The sequence below is a fragment of the Agrilus planipennis genome, unplaced genomic scaffold, assembly GCF_000699045.2.
Source record: "Agrilus planipennis isolate EAB-ADULT unplaced genomic scaffold, Apla_2.0 scaffold13, whole genome shotgun sequence".
In the NCBI taxonomy this organism is placed as follows: Eukaryota; Metazoa; Arthropoda; class Insecta; order Coleoptera; family Buprestidae; genus Agrilus; species Agrilus planipennis.
In genome coordinates this window covers 709,538-726,493 of record NW_020439040.1, presented here as the reverse complement: position 1 = coordinate 726,493, position 16,956 = coordinate 709,538, and the positions used below count along the sequence as shown (strand labels likewise).

At 37.6% G+C, this 16,956-nt stretch overlaps 1 protein-coding gene across 1 annotated transcript in view; it reads right to left on the bottom strand.

The window, feature by feature from the left end:
• Positions 1 to 378: 378 nt before the first annotated feature.
• The window catches only part of LOC108744232 (L-lactate dehydrogenase-like), a 152,311-nt gene continuing 135,733 nt past the window's right edge, over positions 379 to 16,956 (bottom strand). The window contains exons 2-8 of the mRNA XM_018479892.2: positions 11,460 to 11,617; positions 10,351 to 10,468; positions 6,745 to 6,918; positions 6,508 to 6,681; positions 6,018 to 6,135; positions 3,519 to 3,642; positions 379 to 610 (exon numbers count right to left, since the gene is read on the bottom strand). Coding sequence (XP_018335394.1) covers positions 401 to 610; positions 3,519 to 3,642; positions 6,018 to 6,135; positions 6,508 to 6,681; positions 6,745 to 6,918; positions 10,351 to 10,468; positions 11,460 to 11,597 — 1,056 coding nt within the window. The 5' untranslated portion in view covers positions 11,598 to 11,617 and the 3' untranslated portion in view covers positions 379 to 400. The remainder of the gene's footprint in view (positions 611 to 3,518; positions 3,643 to 6,017; positions 6,136 to 6,507; positions 6,682 to 6,744; positions 6,919 to 10,350; positions 10,469 to 11,459; positions 11,618 to 16,956) is intronic.

The following is a 16,956-nucleotide window of genomic DNA, read 5'->3' as shown; positions in this document are numbered from 1 at the left end:
ACATACCTGTCCCATGACTTCAAGCTATGCGTCAATGATAATCGAACTCTTTTTTTTTTTTTCAACAACTTACTTTCAGTGTGAGGAATTGTTATTGCTAACTGCTACCAAAGTGATAAAAGAAAGAAATAAAAATAGAGCCGTTTCTATAATACTTTCATTTAACAAGGATGGTCCTTGGAAATTGTTTAATTAAGATCTTGGTTGATTGGGAAACCCTTAAAATGTACCAAATACACTTCGTTTTGGTCAAAAACTAGATTATCCTGGGACCGCTTCAGTCTTTGCTCTCTCTAGAGCAGGAAGACTTTTGTATTGCCGCTAGATTAGTATTATTGATTTAGATTGCCTTTTACCAAAATATAGAAACGCCGGTAATATAATTTTTCGTTTATTTTTTTTATTTATTTGCGTACATTTCAGATAATGTTAGATCAAGGCCTGACTGTATTTCATTCATTTTATCGGCTGATTTCTGAAGCAAATTTTTCTCCTTTTCGGTTAGCTGCTGACGAACGATGTAGGACACTCCGCAGCTGCTTAAAATGCAAGGCAAGGACAAATAAACATCCTTCCTATCACCAGCGTCGCTATCCTTGTGTCTACAACCCTACAAAATGTTTAAATTATCGCAACCATTCGCGAAGAACATAATAAACAATCGATTCTTCCTGATATTATGCGAAAATGTATATTAACAATCTCTGAAAAACGTATTCCTGTAACACGCCTATTTCCTAAATGCATTAACACCATTTGTTTCTGCGAACATCCTGACATATCCTGGACAATTTTTATTTAATTTTAATTAAAAAAAAATAGTAAAATCGGGTTGTACATATCTTTTATTTAGTATACGTGTATGGAGATCAGTTGACCTGCTGCCTCTTGAATTCGGTTTCATGTATGTATATGGCTTTCGAAAAGTAATTGGTTTTAGCGATGTGTTATAATTAAAATATTATCTGTGGACACATCACCCAAACCCAATAATAATAATAACAACATCAGCGCCAACACAAAACCTTTCCGAGCAAGTTTTTTGATATTATTTACGCCCAGTGTTCGCATTGAAAACTAATTAAATTGTTGTGACTCAAACAAGTAGCTTCTTGATTGTTTTACAGATCCATTTTTAGCGGCATTGGAATCGTGTAAGAATTTACTTACAACATTTGTTTAATTAAATATATTATCTTTAATACACTATCTTTGGATACTATTATTAGATTGTTTGCTTCAATTATGATTGCAACAAAAAGGGTGCGATATCAAAGTCAAATGCATAAAAACAAAATTATTTAGCTGCGGTTCTTTCTTGTTAATCCTTAATCAACTATTACTTACGTATAATTTCTTTTAAGTAAAATCTATAAATTTATAATTTGCAAGTTTCATACCGTCCTGATCGTAATTTTCTTTAACGTCTTTGGATCAGATTAATCATTACACATTATAGAAAGCCAAGACTAATTTCTTTCATCGTCGTGCTACCAGAGTGCCGGTGTATAATGAGGCTTTCAATGCTTTTAATAATGGAAGAAATATCATCCACGGATCTGGATCATTTATTTACATTGATTCGCTCGATCCCGTTTCAATCGACGCCCAAGGTAAAAAAATTAGCTTCACCATTTAGCATACAATGGGGTCTCGTAACTCTATTAGCTGCAGAAACAGGACTGCCGAGGAATATTAATTTCCAAAGATGACAAGCGCTGAATGATAGGTAAATGCAACGTGAATATTCTCTTCATTGTGTATATATGTAGGTATGTGTATATATTGAATGGATTCTTTTCTCGTTCGGAATTTTGATCGGATTAGTAACGCTTTTCCAGACAGCCGGGTGTCAGTGTTATTATCTAGGATCTCTAGTTCGTGAACTAGCCTCGGGAATAAATCACGTTTATTTCCGCAAACAGTCAGGAACGTGTTGAATAATAAAACACCAAACGACGATTGATGAGACACTGCTCTTCTACGTATACAAAAAGCAATAAAAAAAATCGGTTGTCTGTAAAGTCGGTTTACTGACGATAGTTGAACGTGACAACGTCATAAGAAAATACTGATGGAACGGTTTTATTTTTCAAAAGAAAATTTTAATTTTATTTGTTTGATAGATATTTTGTATGGATATAGAGAAGGAGGTAAATGGATATGTATTATTGTATAGCAGCTGTCAACGCGGACGCATCGCTCACTCAAGTAGGAGAGAGACAGATGTCGAACGCTGCCGAACGCGGATGCCGATTGTGTCTCTTTGTCGCTCGTTCCGCGCTCTGGCTTGCACTTCAAGCCTTAAATGAAACGCCTCAGAGCGAGGTAACGCCGCATGAGTCATGTTTTTACGTGTGTGCACCCGGCTCCATCGAATTATAAGACGTTGTCAAGTCAAAAATTGACACTGAACTGAAAAAATTGGGCGATTTTTAAATAGTTTTATGGAAAGAAATATAAAACAGAGCAGGGAGAAGTCACTTCTATGTTCGCGAAAGGTTAATTTAGAAATTCGAAAAGGATTGTTAACAGTAAAGATCTTTCGCCGAGTCAAAACGGAAAATCCATAAATCATTTTTATTATCAACTGAATCGAATCTAATGTATTGGCCGAGAAACAGCCCTTTTCTATCTTTGTACCTACCCCGTTGTAAAAATGATTTGCGGCTTTTCCGTATCGACTCGGCCAACGATCTATATATACAGGTCCGTCGAGAGAACGGCGCTGTACGGGTGCGAAACGTAGACGGCGGACGCACGACGGAAAAGAAAATGTTACAAAAAATTAAGGGCTAGTTGGAAACATATTAGAAGCAGAAGCAGGAGTTAAGAGGAGCAGAGATAGACCTCGATTAGATTATTGTTCACGAATAGTTAAGGATGTGGGATACTCTAGTTTTAGAGAAACGGGATAGGAAAGAGTGGAGGTGCGTGTCCAACCAGTCTTAGGACTAACGAGAGCTTATGATTACTGAATACTGTAGGGATGAGTGGTAAAGTTTTGTGAGGGAACGATTCGGACAAGACCACGCACATGTACGGTGCACTTGCCAGGTGAAATATCTGATTAGAGTCGATGAAAAGACATTTACCTACACGGAAAACTAATCTACGATCTGCCAAAGGATCGCACTCACGTGGGTATATATGTATATGCATATGTACTTGTAACAACGGACACAACATCGAACATTCCGTCCATCCGGCTTCCGTGACTTTCAAATTGCAACATGCGTTCCTCCTTTGCATTTGTCAGTGCGTAAAATTTATAACTCTTTATTTGCATACTCCGCTAATTAAATCGAATTGGTACGTAGAACAGCGGCTACAGCACGGATCACTGAGTCGTATAATATTAGCGCGAGGGGATCTCCCGATTTCACAATTTTCCACGATGATATTGCGTAAAATAATTGCACTTTTATTTTTGTTTTGAAGTTGCTCATCAATGGTGAAATGAAGTGTTCAATTTATCTTTGAAATGATCTTTAATTTTTATAAATAAAACTCCTTACCCTTATATGTGTTGATACTGGCATACACTCTCTTGTATCTTCTAGTATAGCCGATGTAATTTTCGCCATAGCTTGCGCCATACTCAGAGCTTCGTGACCTTTTATACTTTTTATACAATTGGAACTGAAAATAACATATAGTAAAGATGAATACATACGTGAAGTGTGAATTGTACAGATTAGTGGATTTAGTTGTGATGAATTTAAAATAATTGAATTGTAAAATCGGTAGCAAAAACAAGTAGTATTTTACACAGCAGCTTGGACACGCACCTCTACTCTTTCCTATCCTGAGCTAATCTTTGCATTTCCCATTAATCTAATGTAAGTCTACGTCTACCCTTACTAACTTCCGTTTCTTCCTCTAATATGTCTCTGACTAGACTTCCATAGAGTCCTCTGTTCTCATATTTTTTCTAAAACCTCTTTATTTATAACCTTTTCTATCCACGGTATTCTCATCATTCGTCTAGAGCACCACATTTCGAACGCTTTAAACCTTTCCTTTTCCACCACGCTGACCGTCCAAGTGACTTCTTTTTATTGAAGGCGACCCGACCCTGCGCTATCCTCTGCTTTATATCCCTACTACTCCTTCCGTCCTGACTTACCTAGCTGATTTCCTAGATATCTAAAATCGACCACTTCTTCTAATTTTTCGTCTCCTATCCTGATATTCGCCATTTCCCTACTTTTTCTTCCCTTGCATATCAGTATTTCTGTTTTACTTTTATTGATTTTCACACAATACTGTTTTGTCAATATCGCTTCCATTTTATTTAAAGTTATCTCTAACTCCTCCTTGCTAGATGCCAATACTTAAAATAAAAATTGTTTATTATCGCTCTCGATTCTTTTGGCGTATGTTTTCAAATCTATTCGTACGCACACCAACCGAATAATCTATAAATCACCAAGATGTCCCGCAGCGTTCGCGCCTTCGGGCAACGATTTAATTGACGCGCCACGTACCGCTTATTACTCGCCTGCGACTTCTTCCTCTTTCCTTTCCTTACCCTCATCGTACGGTCCTCGTATTAATTTATGAAAGTGGGCAGTGGAAGAGCCGGACAATCTGGACAATGTACGTGATTTACAACGTGCCGATTTTTGCGGCGATTCCGCATGATTCACTCGCATATTTACCAAGAAATTACGCGTTAGCAGTACCCAATGCGACAGGTTGGTAAACGACGAGATTTATTGGCGCCCAACGTGGGGCAGACTCACTAATATAAGTATAATATAAATATCCGATCTCGCTCATTAACACCGGCAAAAAATATTATCCAAACGCAATGTAAATCCTGGTCATGATAAGTGATGTTATTTAAGAATACAGAAAGTATGACAATTCATTAAATTAGATTTTTGTCCTTTGTTCTCCCTCTTAAAACATGAAATGATGTAGAGAAATGTTTCCTATTCAAAATAGACACATTGACAAAACAGAAAGCACTTTATCATTCCTGCTTCTCCGACAATCTATAGTGGTGTAATTAAGGATTAAGATTTTAATTAACAATCTGTAGGTAATTTTAAATTCCAGTATTAAAAACCAAACATATACCTTTAACAATCTTTTTCGAATTTCTAAATTAATCGGGTGTACGGGTACGGCAGACGCGGCGGAAAAGAAAATGTTAGAAGCGTTCGGAATGTGATGTTACCAGCGAATGATGAGGATACCGTGGATGGATAGAGGTTAGGTTAGGTCTAGTCAGAGACATATTGGAGGTAGAAACAGGAATTAAGAGTAGTAGAAGTAGATTTAGATTAGATTACTGTTCGCAAATAGTCAAGGATGTGGGATGTTCTAGTTTTAGGGAAATGCAGAAATTCAGGAAAGAAAGGAGTGGAGATTCGTGTCCAACCAGTCTTAAGACTGACGACCTTATCATGATGATTATAAACCACTAATAGATGTTAATTTAAATACCCTATTTGTTTAAAATTTTAGAAAAAAAGGTCAGAATTGCCCCGTTTTGCCTACTAACTTTTTTGCATGTTTAAAAAATCGGTTGTCTGTAAAGTCGGTTTACTGACGATAGTTGAACGTGACAACGTCATAAGAAAATACTGATGGAATGGTTTCATTTTTCAAAAGAAAATTTTAATTTTATTTGTTTGATAGATATTTTGTATGGTTATGGAGAAGGAGGTAAATGGAAATGTATTATTGTATAGCAGCTGTCCACGCGGACGCATCGCTCACTCAAGTAGGAGAGAGACAGATGTCGAACGCTGCCGAACGCGGAGGCCGATTGTGCCTCTTTGTCGCTCGTTCCGCGCTCTCGCTTGCACTTCAAGCCTTAAATGGAACGCCTCAGAGCGAGGTAACGCCGCATGAGTCATGTTTTTTCGTGCGTGCAGCCGGCTCCATCAAATTATAAGACTTTGTCACGTCAAAAACTATTGTCAAAGAAAGTCAGAAGCAATTAATTGTATTATTAAATAAAAAGAAAAATATTTATTAAAAACCTCTTGAAAATTACTTACTTCTTAACAATTTCTTTATGAATATAGTTCCAATCTTCAGGATCTTCATCGGTACCAATATCAGCGTTAATATCTTTCAGTCGTACCCCACATATGGTTACCCCTGACCATACAGGGACTAAATAATGAAAAGACAGTGATGTATGTAATATTCACTCAAGTCTAAGGTATACATAGTTTACGACTAACTGGCTCTTAATCTACGGATTTTACAACCATTTTATTAAGTGCCAATTGGTCTTTATTTGAAAATACGACCGTCGTATATAATCGGATGTTATACGCGTTGTGATAAAGCGACCCTTTATAATCTAACACGTTACGATTTTATTTTGTCGAGTGCATTAGAACGGGATTTATAATAGGTAATCTATAAAAAATGAGACTATTAACTGATAATAAAAATTCCTTCACAATCAGCAGACAATAAGATTGTGAGAAACTTGGACCTCGCACTTTTGTTTAAATATGTCGTAGCATTGGATCTTACTACTTTTTTGCCCTGGTTCTCCAATGATGCAAGCCTGCACTGCGCTTGGGCTCACGCCAAGCCTTTCAGCTATGAGGCTTTTAAAATTCGCCGACTGTAGGCAGGTGCCGGAGCCTATAACCCGATGGGCCGGAAACTTGCTGAGTTTCCACACAATGTAGGAGCAAATATCAACTAAAAATCAACTTTTTATAATGGAATTCACTTATTGTGATGTTGTGTAATTATTGTACGCACCTGGTTGAGTCATAACAACGACTACAGCTTCAGGACTCTCCTTAACTATAGCCGGTACGATTTCTTTTAGAATTTCTGCATTTCTTTTAGCGGCGTCCATTTCGTTTTCGTCTTCTTGCATCACGGCCCCGACGGTGATGATCACGACGCAAGAGTCGACAGTTTTATGATAATCTAATAAAAAGGACAGTAAAAACATTCTTTGGGTTATTTTTAATACGGCGGCCACACGGTCGTCATGGAGAACGAAAAAAGAACAAAACCGCTTAATAAAAATTTCGTAGCTGCATAAGTAAAACAAAGTACTAGTTTATCCTCTTTAAAATCGTCTGTATGCGAGAAATGCATAAATATGTTGCGTTTAAGACGAGTTGCAGTTCGAAAAGGATTGCAGTCTCGACCGTAGAAGTTAAAATCCACGTTAATTCCGTCTTTAGTACCTGCTACGAAGCTTATGCTCCTTCAAAACAGCCGTAACTCATCGCGAGGCGGAGAATTAGCTCCCGATGCAAGAAATCTTCCAGCACACTGTCTTAGCGCTCCGGGTCGTTGATGCAACTTAACAGATATCAGATTAAAAACATTAGCTCGTAAACGTCGCAAGAGGAGAATTAACAGCAGGATTCTGGAAGAATGAAGAATCCGCAGCTTGCGTTCATCTGGCATGCTTTTCGGCGGCTTAAACGTTTAATGCAATACGTAACGTAATCGTTTTCGAAAAGAATCTTATTATTTCCTTTAGTCAGATATTGTACGCATTCTTTAAAAATCAATTAAGTTTGTAACAGCTAAAGATAAAGTGAGATTAATGACAAAAATCTTAAAGCTCAAGGATGAAATTCCCTAAAGAAATGAAGTATACACAGTAATTTGTTCTTTGAAAGTACCAGTAAAAGGTGATAGATGAACAATAACGAATATGACTAAATTTGGCTTTTGAAGAACCTTTGGGGTTTACTCACATCAAACCAAAAACGAATTCTCCCGCCAATTTGTAAGTGTATGAAATATTGCGTTATTTTGTGACAATTGATAAAGTGTGGGTTCATTACTGAATCCCTGGAACGAAACAACAACCATGACAATTGATTGGACATGACAAACTGGTTTAAAAAAGGTCAAATTTGTTCTATCGGCTAGAAAGGTGAGAGCGTCAGCTTTTTGGGACGCTGAGGTAATTCCTCTAGCTGACTGTCCAGTAAATTATATGCGTCACTACTGGACTGCTTAAAGATGGCAACAGCCAGAGAGACACCCGGAAAATACCAAGAGCAAGGTGTTATTTCACCATTACTATGCACCCATGCGTTCAAAGCGTATCGTCGAGTAAAAATTGGCAAAGCTGTGATTTGGGCTTCTTTCGCATTTTGCCTAAGTATTGGGGCCAAATTCCCAAAACTAAACTAAATAGTTTTCCTACAGAGCGAACATTGAATGTCACAGATAGACCATAAAAAACAAACTAAGAAGAAACTGCAAATTTGAAGAAACGTCGGTGAAAGTGTCTTGAAGTTCCAAGGGCCTATGTTCAGAAATAAACTTTATAAGTGAATTTTGGTAAAATAGGTATATGATATTCATTTGACTGGATTCTTTGTTAAATTTTCGTCATACCAACAGTGAGTAAATAGTTTTGATGCGACGCCCTTTAATCTACAACTTTTAATGAACTCTAAAAAGAAATTGTCTTCTTTTACCAGTTAGTGTTACATAAAGTAATACGTGCAAGTCAATGAAACAACAAATAGGCTCCTTTGAGTTAGTACGAAATAAACGTTTTAAAACAAATTTTCATTCATCGACGCTGAAAGCAGAAAACGAGCAGCGAAGCCGCCGTGGTGTTATTGAAAGTGCAACATCCCGATAATATACGATTACACACGGCTGGGTGTGCGTGCTGTCTTTCAAATTCAATTCAGTGCGGAAATTTAATTTTATTAGAAACGTTCGCATAACAGATACCTATACATGGTTACGTGTATATATATATATATAGAAATGTAGAATCATTCAACTCTATCGCGATGTATCCCAGAGCGTCTTCACGCCACATAAATCACGCGGATGACAGCGTCAGAGAATTCCTGGGCTGAGCCTGAACAAGGAGAAAGAGTCCGCCGACTCTATTAGGCGTTGGACTCATGGCATCCGGAACTGCTTCACCATGGATATGATTCACAGCTACCCAAACACGCGATAATGTGATACTATTATGTAATGGAGTAATTTGGATTTTAAAATGGCATTACATACCGCGTACCTCATTATTTTCTAAATAAGAAAATATGGGATAAGTAACATCAACTATATGTTACGGTCAGGGGTGTCTTTTATTTTGGGGATGAAATCGATTTTCGTGTAGGTAAATGCTGTTTACAATAATTGCATTTATTGTAATTATTTCTGGTCTCTACGTATCTAATGTTATTTATGTAGCTTACACTGATCCGACGAGACTCGTACCTTGACGAAGCCCGCTTTGATGATTCAGGGAATGGGACCGTAGATTCAACCATAATATGTAGGGGGGCTTTTTAATGATGAACCAAACTAAAATAAGTTCCCAAAGGAGGGCAGTTTTCAGGGTAGCATCGATCACGGGGATTGTAAAATACCTGGAGTGCAACATAGCAGAAAAGTTGAATGTTATAGTTTTAGGGAAATGCGCAGGATAAGAAAGGGTGGAAGTGCGTGTCTAACCAGTCTTAGGATTGACAACTGTATGATGATGATGATTTAGCCTATAAAATAAATAAAATGAAACTAGGTCCTTGACGCATTATTTATCCATTACCATGGATCATAGAGTGAAATTTGAGTTTATGTAATCAAAAGCCCAAATCGAGTTGCATGTTCAGCAGAAGGTTTTTCCCGAATTTATTAGAATTATATAAATGTTTCTCAACATATATACAGTTTGAAAGACGATCGCATTCCACAAACACCTCGATTGCATGTCGCCAGCAAGCAGGGCGGTACGGATAAAAAATAAAAACGCCTGTCAGCATTCATTAACGAAACGACTGTATCGACCGAATTGATCTGCCTATTTATTTGAAAGAGATGATGGTATCGTTCCCGACTCGAATATGACGGGTACTCGACAAATTAATAAGATGAACTCAAAACAAAAAGGAGATTTTTTATTAAGATATATAACCAGAAATATGTCCATCCTATATCCGTCAAAGCCTGAATTTAGTTGAACCAGAGATTCAATTTGATTGAAATAGAAAAATAATATGATAAAGTGGGTCAGATTATGAGATTCAATAGCACATAAATAAAGCTGGAGCGTTATTATCAATGATTTCAATTTGTTACTGTTGTTTAACGGTTTTTTTTACATGAATATATTACTTGTTAATTCAATGGAAAACACATATAAATCAATGTTTGTAAAAAAAGTGCAAAAGCGTCGATAGGTGTAATTATAAAATTAATTTTTTTTTGTTTCAGGTCTAATTAATACAGCCGAAGATACCTCTAGAATTGGTAAGTGAATTTACCTATTTTTAGAGCAGTTTTTGTAGTACCTATTAGTATTGAACGATCTAGTGTCTGTAGATTGTTGGGTTGAGTTAGGTTAGGTTATTTTGCACCCACCTGTGGTTGAAGTGATCCTCGGACTCTCCATGAACATGGCACCTTGAATCATGTCCATGTGCTCTCCCTGGAGCTGCTCTTCGCTCTTATCTATTAGTACCAATTCGGAAGTCTTTTTCTGTAAAGTAAGATTTAAACAGGTGCAACCTTGCAAAGACTTATGCAAAATTGTTGTAAGAAAGTGGAATGTTAATTCATTGGTTAATTAATCAGTAACATTAACTTTGCAATGTCAATCAAATTTTAAGTTGGTTAAAAATTATTATCTTGCGCTGCTTTATTTATCAGAAAATTCATTTAAACAATAGTATAGAGAAAACAGAAAATTTTAGAATTAAAATACCCCTGCACCTCTTTTGGTTCCAACTGTTTACCTTACGTTAATTGAAGAAGGCGTACTACCATCACGGGTATCCATATGGAACTGATGTAAAGAGTGGTGTATTAGTTCGGTTGCCCTCCTTTTCGTGATATCAAGTAACCGCGAGACACACGAATATTTCACACGGTCACCGATACAAACGGTCGGTATTTTCTCTTGCCAGGTCAGCATTACGGGGCACATATTCTTTCCAGTGGAGGAGGTCCTTACTGTTCTCGTCGGATCGAAGAAGACAGGGAAGACGAATTGGAAACTCACGGCCACCCGCCCATAAATCCATTATTTAACGCCGGCATCCGCGGTGATGCTTCTGGAGATGGTCGTCGAGATAAAGAGACAGAAAGAATAAAAAAACCGAGACTACTGTTAAGACCGACGCGGCTGGATCTATGCCATTAATTTGATACTGTTTTCAATGCGCGACATAAATTCCTGCATGGGTCTGGGGATCGGTAAGGTTATGCATTATCCACATATGTATATGTGGTCAAGAAGATCTCTTAGCGGAACCGGAAGTTAAGAAAGTAGAGGTCATCGAAACTGATTGTGAGTAAAAATAGCAGTTTGAGTGAGACCTACTCTACTCTCTACTCAATTTCAAGATCCAGTGGTAACTCGTAATCTTTTATCCCTGAATATGCTCTATCTCTAATAATGCTAATCGCATCTTCAGTATAGTTCTTATACTGTGCAAGAGAAAGCTGATTTTTATGTAATCTATGGATACCTGAGTTAGCAGCGTATATGCCAAAGCAACCCCAACCGAACCAGCTCCAATAATGGTGACTTTGTCTCTCCGGTTTTTTCTCCTTGCAGCGGAAGGACAGACGTAGGTCATCAAGGCTTTTACCGTTGTCGTTAGCATCTCTTCAATTTAGCTAACCACTAAAAATAAATCAGAAATATCAATATTAAACTGATCAGGCAATTAACAAGCAGAAGTAATCGTCGAATATTCCTTATTAGCATCGATAAGCAACGAAAATAAAATAAACAAGTCGTTTTAAGCTTGGAAAATGTGAAAAGCTCTTGTACCTATCAAGAATTTTCATCGAGCCGAAACAAGTTTTTTTAAAGCCCAACATTAACTGTAAATGCAATTTTCAAACCAGGTAGGCGCTGTACTCTTAGCAAATTAAATGAATGCAGTAAATGGCTAGATTACGGTTATTTGGGTGCCGTTCGTTCGTTCGTTTGCCGTCCAATTTGCATAGCAGAAGGCGCGATGACGAATAACCCATCGCGTTTGGGTCCGCATGGTGGCACCGAGACACACGGAGAGAGCGCGGAGCACTGTTGCCAATCTATTACAGGAAAAAATCCCACGCACAGGTCCAAAAAATCCCATATTTTCTCTAAAAATCCCTCCAACTTACTATTATTATTTTTTAATTTGTTAATTTAATCGTTTATTCGAAGAAAAAATATACAATATTTTTGTAAACATGGACAACTTTTCGTGTCGATAGTATAATACCGATAATTTTATTGTATGTAATTATCTCGTTTCCCAAAAATGCAGACAAAACCAGGCCTTGGGGCTTTAGATGTTTAGATGTTCGGATTTTGGAATAATACACCAATTCAAACATTTATTTTTATTAGTTTTAACATCTGTTTCTGATCTGTTGACTGGTCACATTCAAGATGTTTGCTGAAGACCATACAATGATACGAAAACAATATACAATTCAAAAAAGTTCAAGACAATTTATCGTAGGGACTTGAGCAGGTATCTGAAGGCTGCACCAGTAGGCTTGAACACACATCGCCGTCGTATTTCAACCGTTTCATCGTACAGCATTATACGATTATAGCTGACAAAATTTTACGTTTACAGTTAGAAAAATGAGCGCCTTCATAATATAATATCAGGTCANATTCCAGTCGATTCAGATAATAACCCAACTTGAAAGTTCGGTTCAAATAGTTCAAGCTCGTAAATGAGCAGCCGAACTCGATCTTTTCAGCTTATACATACCCGCAGTATATAAATAAACAAACAAAGGTAATCTAAAATATTATAATAATTGGTATTCGGTGATGGGAGCACCCAGTCAAACTGTAACGTTGTTGCGCCCCTGTCTGTAACAGTAACTAATTTTTTTTTTGTGACTTAATAAGTACGTTTCGGCGTTGTTGCTACTGTCACCAATCGTAGCTTAGCGGTTAGAACATTGGTGCGTCAAGTCAACGCTGCCGGGTTCGATACTCGGCGAGGATATGACAGCAACAACAATTTTCCTTGTTAATTTGAGGTAATTTGTAGTATCTTAAAGTACTTTTTTTCCTCATTCTAACAAAAACAAGATGAAAAAGCGAAGAATAAAGAGGGGTTAGATTCAGATTTTAATTGACTACATATACTCAACAAATAGACCACAAATGGTAACATTTAATAAAAAAAACTTTATCCTATTTCATATATAATACATAGGTACCTGCTACAGGTTTAGAATGAAATGGCCAGTACCACTGCTCCTTCATTTTAATTCTTCACTTTCTTTCTTCATATTTGTTGCTAATTCTCGTTTCCTCAGTCATAATAATAATAACATCTCTCAATTGTACATTTGTTGCTATTATTCTGAATACTGGTGGAAATTTAATTTCTCTTCTTCGCATTGTGGGCCGAGATTACCATTAACCGTGGAACCCACACAGACGCTGGCATAAATTACCGACATTGTTTCTTCTTTGGACGAACGTGGACAACCAGGGTTTGCGTACGTGTGTATGTATATATATTATATATATGTGTGTGTATCTGTATGCGTATCTATACCTGTACGTATACATGTAGCAGCGATGGGCATCGTACGCCCGAGAACCGGGTATTAACTTCTCCAGTGGAGGCCCGAAAAATTACCATAGAAAGAGAACGATTACGCCCAACGTGACCAGTGATGCTTCAGTTCGTGTACCTTCCCTTCGCAACATATGCTCGAACAATTGTAAAAAGGTATAATGGTGTAAGACTTGTCGCTAAACCACCGCGGATAATTTATAGCGGTGCTCAAACGTTAATAATGCCTTTGATTCTAGATATCAAGTTTTTTGAAAACAAGCGAAAGTATAGAGGCCGATTAGCGATAATAGTGTAAACTAGACAAATGTCTGTATTTAGAGAGCTACTGTATGAAAATAAACAAAATTAAAACAAAAATACTGATAATAAAAAGTAGGGAAAAGGCGAATATAAAAATAGGAGACGAAAAATTAGAAGAAGTGGCTGATTTTAGGTATCTAGGAAGTCAGATAAGTCAGGATGGAAGGAGTAGTAGGGATATAAAGCAGAGGATAGGGAAAGGTCGTATCGCCTTCAATAAAAAGAAGTCACTTCTATGCTCGCGAACGGTTTATTTAGAAATTTGAAAAGGGTTGTTAGAGGTGTATGTTTGGAGCGCGGCGCTGTAAGGGTGTGAAACATGGACGGTGGGCGCTGCGGAAAAGAAAAGCTAGAAGCTAGAAGCATTCGAAATGTGATATTACAGGCGAATGATGAAGATAGAGAAGGTTAGAAATGAAGAGGTATTAGAAAAAAGTAGCAGAACAGAGGACTCTATGGAATTCAATAGGAAATAGGCGAGATAGGTTGGTAGGACACCTTCTAAGGCACGAAGGTCTACTCAGAGACATATTAAAGGCAGAAACTGGAGTTAGGAGAAATGCGAAGATTAGCTCAGGAAAGGAAAGAGTGGAGGTGCGTATTCAACCAGTCTTAGGACTAACGACCTTATGGTGACGAGTTGGTAGATTAGTAATATAAATCGCATAATATATTTGAAATTTCCCACGATTTAGATTTGTCCAGAAATTGCCAGATTGTAAATAAGCATGAAAAAAAGCAAAGATGGTATGCTGTCCGCGGCGTCCACAGTTCGCCATTCGTAATGATGCGGAGCGCCCACCGTCGATTTGTTAATGTCTTGGTGAAGAGTGGACAACAATCTCGCAACGTTTTGTAAATGAAATACGCGACCATTTGCATGTGGAAACGGACCCAACAACGACGTTTAAATGGCCCCTCTCACTCGATTCACGCCGCGATAAATCTTACTTTAAGAAGCCAAAAATTGTCAGCAGGTTGGGACCGTTTCAATATCAACATATTCACGCATTCTCAATCTAAATTACACAAGTTGCATCGATTTCGATTTCAACCGCACGATAAAATTCAAGTATAATTACACGATAAATGCCAGTTTGATAAAAATAATTGAATCATCAGAAAAAAATATACAATTTGACTATTTTTTTGTCACAATTATGTCGGTGTTAGTTTGATTCTGTTGCGCAAGACCTTAAAACAATCGAGCTCCTAGTCTAGTGTCTATTCTGTCTGCATTTTTCAAAAATAAATTAATAGCGTTAAAGTTCACCTGTATGAACTCCAAAAAGTAATACCTACCTAAGCCTTACATACTCCCAAGTCCTCAATTTAGTCATTAATAATGTTTTTACCAATTATTCATCACTCTCGAGAACGTCTCTCTTGATCGCAAGAACATTGTATTGTATTCTTCGGTACAAGAGCTAAAATTTGTTTTTCAATACAACACCTCCATTCTTCTCGTGTTTATGCTAATATATTGCCTTGAATTATTGCCAAAAAGAGTTGTTGGTGATTGTGGTGGTGCCTGTTCTACAATCGCAAAACTGTTGCAAAAAATCGTCCGAATCCTTAACTTTTGACAGATAACGGTTCCAAAGAAAACACGTGCAATGTCCGCGTTATTTATTTGGTTATCTGGAAGACGCCAAAACAAACGTGCACTTACATATACATATGTGCAAGTACAAGTAACGAAATGACGACACAGTTTGTAGGTATGTATGTGTGCATGTATCCATAGAGGTACGAGGAACACTCCTTACTTGGCAGACCATAATAAATTGTTGTATTTTAACAGGGAAAATAATCGAAATCAGCAGGCAGGAATCCTGTCTTGCGAATGAAATGGTTAAAATAAAAAGCCTCGTCGACTACCCACACACTATTTACATTGTGGTAGCACTGCTGTACCAGGGACACACTTTATAAGACGATCATAATGATATTCTCTGTCTTCATGCGAATTTCTGCCAACCGCACCTCCTCACCGTTACCGTAAAGGACTACAATATTATTCCTATCTCTCAATCTCATCTCTACATTTAAACTATTATAAATTAATCATTAATCACGTGGTTGTCTGGCTCCCTGAAATGTCCTCCCGATTTAGTAGATTTTGACTGATTTTCGGTATCTATTAGGAAATCAGATAAGTCAGGAAGAAAGAACAGTAGAGATAAAAAACAAAAGATAGTGGAGAGTCAATTTGCCTTTAACAAAAAGAAGATGGACGGTGCGACGGAATGGAAAAGGTTAGAAGTGCTACAGGCATGAACGATGAAGATACCATGGATTAGAGAAGAGCCGGTCAAACTCGGCTCATTTGACCCCCGAGTGCTCCTCAGGTATAGCCAAGGAGCTCCTCATTGCTCCTGCGAGTGCGAGTGAGATGGTTCTTTCCTTATCTTATCCCTTCCACTTCGTAGGTCAGTCCCCTCTTCCATAGTCGAACCTAATAGTATTGCGAACGTAGTCCGGCATGCTACCCCTGAGCTGCGGGACGATCATTAGAAAATTATCGTGGATATTATTTAAGTTGCGAGAGAGGTTTTACTACGGGATGAAGGTCATTACTGCTTACTCTCTCGTTGAAGGGTATGGAATGATCCAAACTAACTTCAGGTAGCGGCTCCTACGAAGTTAAAGTTTGTCCGGCTCTGGATTAGAGTAGGAAAACAGAGGGCGCTACGGAAGTCAAAAAGAAAGTTGGGAGGACGCCTTCATATATTCTAGAAGAAGCAACAGGAATTAAGAAGAGTAGAGCTAAACCCACATTAGATTACCGTTCAGAAATAGTTAAGGATGTGGAATGTTCCAGATTAACTCAGAACATGGAAACATGGAGATGCGAGACTAACCACTCTTAGGACTCTGACCTTGTGATGATGATGATACAGGTCGATTTCAATCTTGAAAATCTGCTTGGTTAAACGAATCCAAAAATTGAGAAAATTAAGAAATATTCAGTACAAAATTTGTTTCTATGCACATACATATGTACAAATGATCTTTGAGGCCTCAGCAAATCCAAGAAAGAATTATTTAACATTCTCAGCAGATGTGCAAAATTCTGTCATTTTGACAGGCTTCGTATGGTATAAGACGATAT